Source organism: Sapajus apella, unplaced genomic scaffold, assembly GCF_009761245.1.
Source record: "Sapajus apella isolate SASKATOON/1434 unplaced genomic scaffold, GSC_monkey_1.0 scaffold2593, whole genome shotgun sequence".
Classification (NCBI taxonomy): domain Eukaryota; kingdom Metazoa; phylum Chordata; class Mammalia; order Primates; family Cebidae; genus Sapajus; species Sapajus apella.
The window spans coordinates 1051-4224 of NW_022439519.1; the positions used below are offsets into that span (position 1 = coordinate 1051).

General features: G+C 45.4%; 1 protein-coding gene across 1 annotated transcript in view; it reads left to right on the top strand.

The window, feature by feature from the left end:
- Nucleotides 1-206: 206 nt before the first annotated feature.
- The window catches only part of LOC116547287 (GTP-binding protein Rit1), a gene marked incomplete at its 5' end in the record, with an annotated part of 5302 nt that continues 2334 nt past the window's right edge, over nt 207-3174 (top strand). Inside the window, 2 exons of the mRNA XM_032273280.1 lie at nt 207-311; nt 540-731. Of these exons, the coding sequence (XP_032129171.1) occupies nt 207-311; nt 540-731 (297 nt within the window). The remainder of the gene's footprint in view (nt 312-539; nt 732-3174) is intronic.

The following is a 3174-nucleotide window of genomic DNA, read 5'->3' on the forward strand; positions in this document are numbered from 1 at the left end:
AGGAGGCGGAGGTTGCGGTGAGCCGAGATCGCGCCATTGCACTCCAGCCTGGGTAACAAGAGCGAAACTCCGTCCCAAAAAAAAAAGAAAATAGTGAATTAGGCTGGGCATGCTTCCTGAGAAAATTTGGGCATTTAATGAATTTGGGTTGAATCTACTACTCTGTAAAATGAGTTTTAAATAGGCATTTCTTCCTGCGTTTATGACTTTATAGTACACCTTTCTTCCCTCCTGCAGAAGATGCTTATAAAATCAGGATCCGTATTGATGATGAGCCTGCCAATCTGGACATTTTGGATACAGCTGGACAGGTATTAAATCCCAGAATGTTATGAGTAAAGGCTTTTTTACTCTAGTAAAGGGGAGGGGAAGGCCTATGCAGAGAAGATCACTAGTTTATCTCTCTTAATTTTTCATGCACTCTGACTCAGGATAGCAGGTAATTGACATGCATTTTTAAAAATCTGAAATAAATAGCTAATTGTGTGTGTAGTAGTGCTAGGTTGCATCAGCACATAATGTCCCTTGTTTCCCTATAGGCAGAGTTTACAGCCATGCGGGACCAGTATATGAGGGCAGGAGAAGGGTTTATTATCTGTTACTCTATCACGGATCGTCGAAGTTTCCATGAAGTTCGTGAGTTTAAACAGCTTATTTATCGAGTTCGACGTACTGATGATACACCTGTGGTTCTTGTGGGAAACAAGTCGGACCTCAAACAGCTAAGACAGGTGAGGATAGAGAAGAAAATACTGTCTATAATCTTATGTAAATAAGTCATTTTTGTTTCTTGGCTTACAGATTCTTTTGCCTTCAAATAGAAATCAGGCTGGGTGAGATGGCTCACGCCTGTAATCCCAGCACTTTGTGGGGCCATGGTGGGCAGACTGCTTGAGTTCGGGAGTTCGAGACCAGCCTGAGCAACATGGCGATACCCCATCTCTACAAAAAAATACAAAAAAACATAGCTGGGCATAGTGGTTTGTGCACATGTGGTTCCAGCTAGTTGGGAGGCTGAGGTGGGAGGATTCCTTGAGCTGGGGAGGTGGAGGTTGCAGTGAGATTGAGACTACAGCTCACTGCAGCCTCTACCTCCCCAGTTCAAGCGATCTTCCCACCTCAGCTTTGAGGGTAGCTGGGACCACAGGTGTGTGCCACCACTCCTGGCTAATTTTTTTACTTTTTGTGGAGACAGGATCTCACTGTGTTGCCCAGGTTGGTCTTGAGCACCTGGCCTCAAGTGAGCCTTCTGCCTCGGCCTCCCAAAGTGTTGGGATTACAAGTGTTAGCCACCACACCTGGCTGGAAGTAGTTCGGTAGTAGTCAGATTCATCATGCTTCTCAGTTAATCCCCATTGGGAAAAAATTTTCAGGGATTTATATATAACATGTTCATTGCAAAGCTATTTATGGGCAGCCTAACTGTCCAAAAGTAGAAATTATGGAATATCCGTAATTAGATATGTCAATTATGGGCTCCTAAGAGTTTTCAATATTTTAGTGTAAGTATGTATCTCCCTTCCCTTGTGTTTCTTTTTCTTTTTTCTTTATTTTTATTAAAAAAAATTGTTTTGAGACAGAGTCTCACTCTTGCTCAGGCAGGAGTGCAGTGCTGCAATCTCGGCTCACTGCGACCTCCGCCTCCTGGGTTCAAGTGATTCTCCTGCCTCATCCTCCTGAGTAGCTGCCACCACGCCCAGCTAATTTTTGTATTTTAGCAGAGATGGGGTTTCACCATGTTGGCCAGTCTGGTCTTGAACTTCTGACCTCATGATCCACCCGCCTCAGCCTCCTAAAGTGCTAGGATTGCAGGCGTGAGCCACCGTACCCAGCTGTTCTTTTTTTTCCTTGAGACGGTGTCTTGCTTTGTCACTGAGGCTGGCGTGCAGTGGGGCAAACATGGCTCACTGTAGCCTTGACCTCCTGGGCTCAAGCAATCCTCTTACCTCAGTCTCCTGAGTAGCTGGGACCACAGATGTATACCACCACATCCAGCCAATTTTTTTTTCTTTTTTCTTTTTTTTTTTTGAGATGGAGTCTCACTCTGTCACCCAGGCTGGAGTGCAGTGGCATGATCTCGGCTCACTACAACCTCCACCTCCCGGCTCCAAAGCGATTCTCCTGCCTCAGCCTCATGAGTAACTGGGATTACAGGTGTCCTCCACCATGCCCAGCTTTTTTTTTTTTTTTTTAAGTGGAGACGGGGTTTTATCATGTTGGCTAGGCTGGTCTCAAACCCCAGACCCTCAGGTAATCCACCTGCCTCAGTCTTGCAAAGTATTGGGATTACCGTTGTGAGCCACTGTGCCCAGCCCCAGCTAATTTTTAAAAAATTTTTTTGTAGAAATAGGGTCTCACCATGTTGTCCCAAGCTCTTGGGCCCAAGCAATCCTCCTGCCTCAGCCTCTCAAAGTTCTGGAATTATAGGTGCGAGCCACCAAACCAAGCCTGTTTTTCTTTCTTTTTTTTTTTTTTTTTTTTTTTTTACTTGGAGAGACGGAGTTTCACTCTTGTTACTCAATGGCATGATCTCAGCTCACTTGCAACCTTTGTCTCCTGGGATAAAGCAATTCTCCTGCCTTAGCCTCCTGAGTAGCTGGGATTACAGGCATGCACCACCGCACCTGGCTAATTTTATATTTTTAGTAGAGATGGGGTTTCTTCCTGTTGATCAGGCTGGTCTCAAACTCCTGATCTCAGGTGATTTGCCCACCTTGGCCTCCCAAAGTGCTGGGATTATAGGCATGACCCACTGTGCCTGGCCTTTTCTTTCTTAAAATAAAAAGTGTGGGAAGAATTAAGATTGTGTATTTGATATCTATAACTATTTCTGTTCCAAAAAAAATCTCAAAAATAGACTAGAAGGGCCGGGCGCGGTGGCTCAAGCCTGTAATCCCAGCACTTTGGGAGGCCGAGGCGGGTGGATCACGAGGTCAAGAGATCGAGACCATCCTGATCAACATGGTGAAACCCCGTCTCTACTAAAAAAAAATACAAAAAATTAGCTGGGCATGGTGGCGCGTGCCTGTAGTCCCAGCTACTCAGGAGGCTGAGGCAGGAGAATTGCTTGAACCCAAGAGGTGGAGGTTGCGGTGAGCCGAGATCGCGCCATTGCACTCCAGCCTGGGTAACAAGAGCGAAACTCCGTCTCCAAAAAAAAAAAAAAAAAAAAAA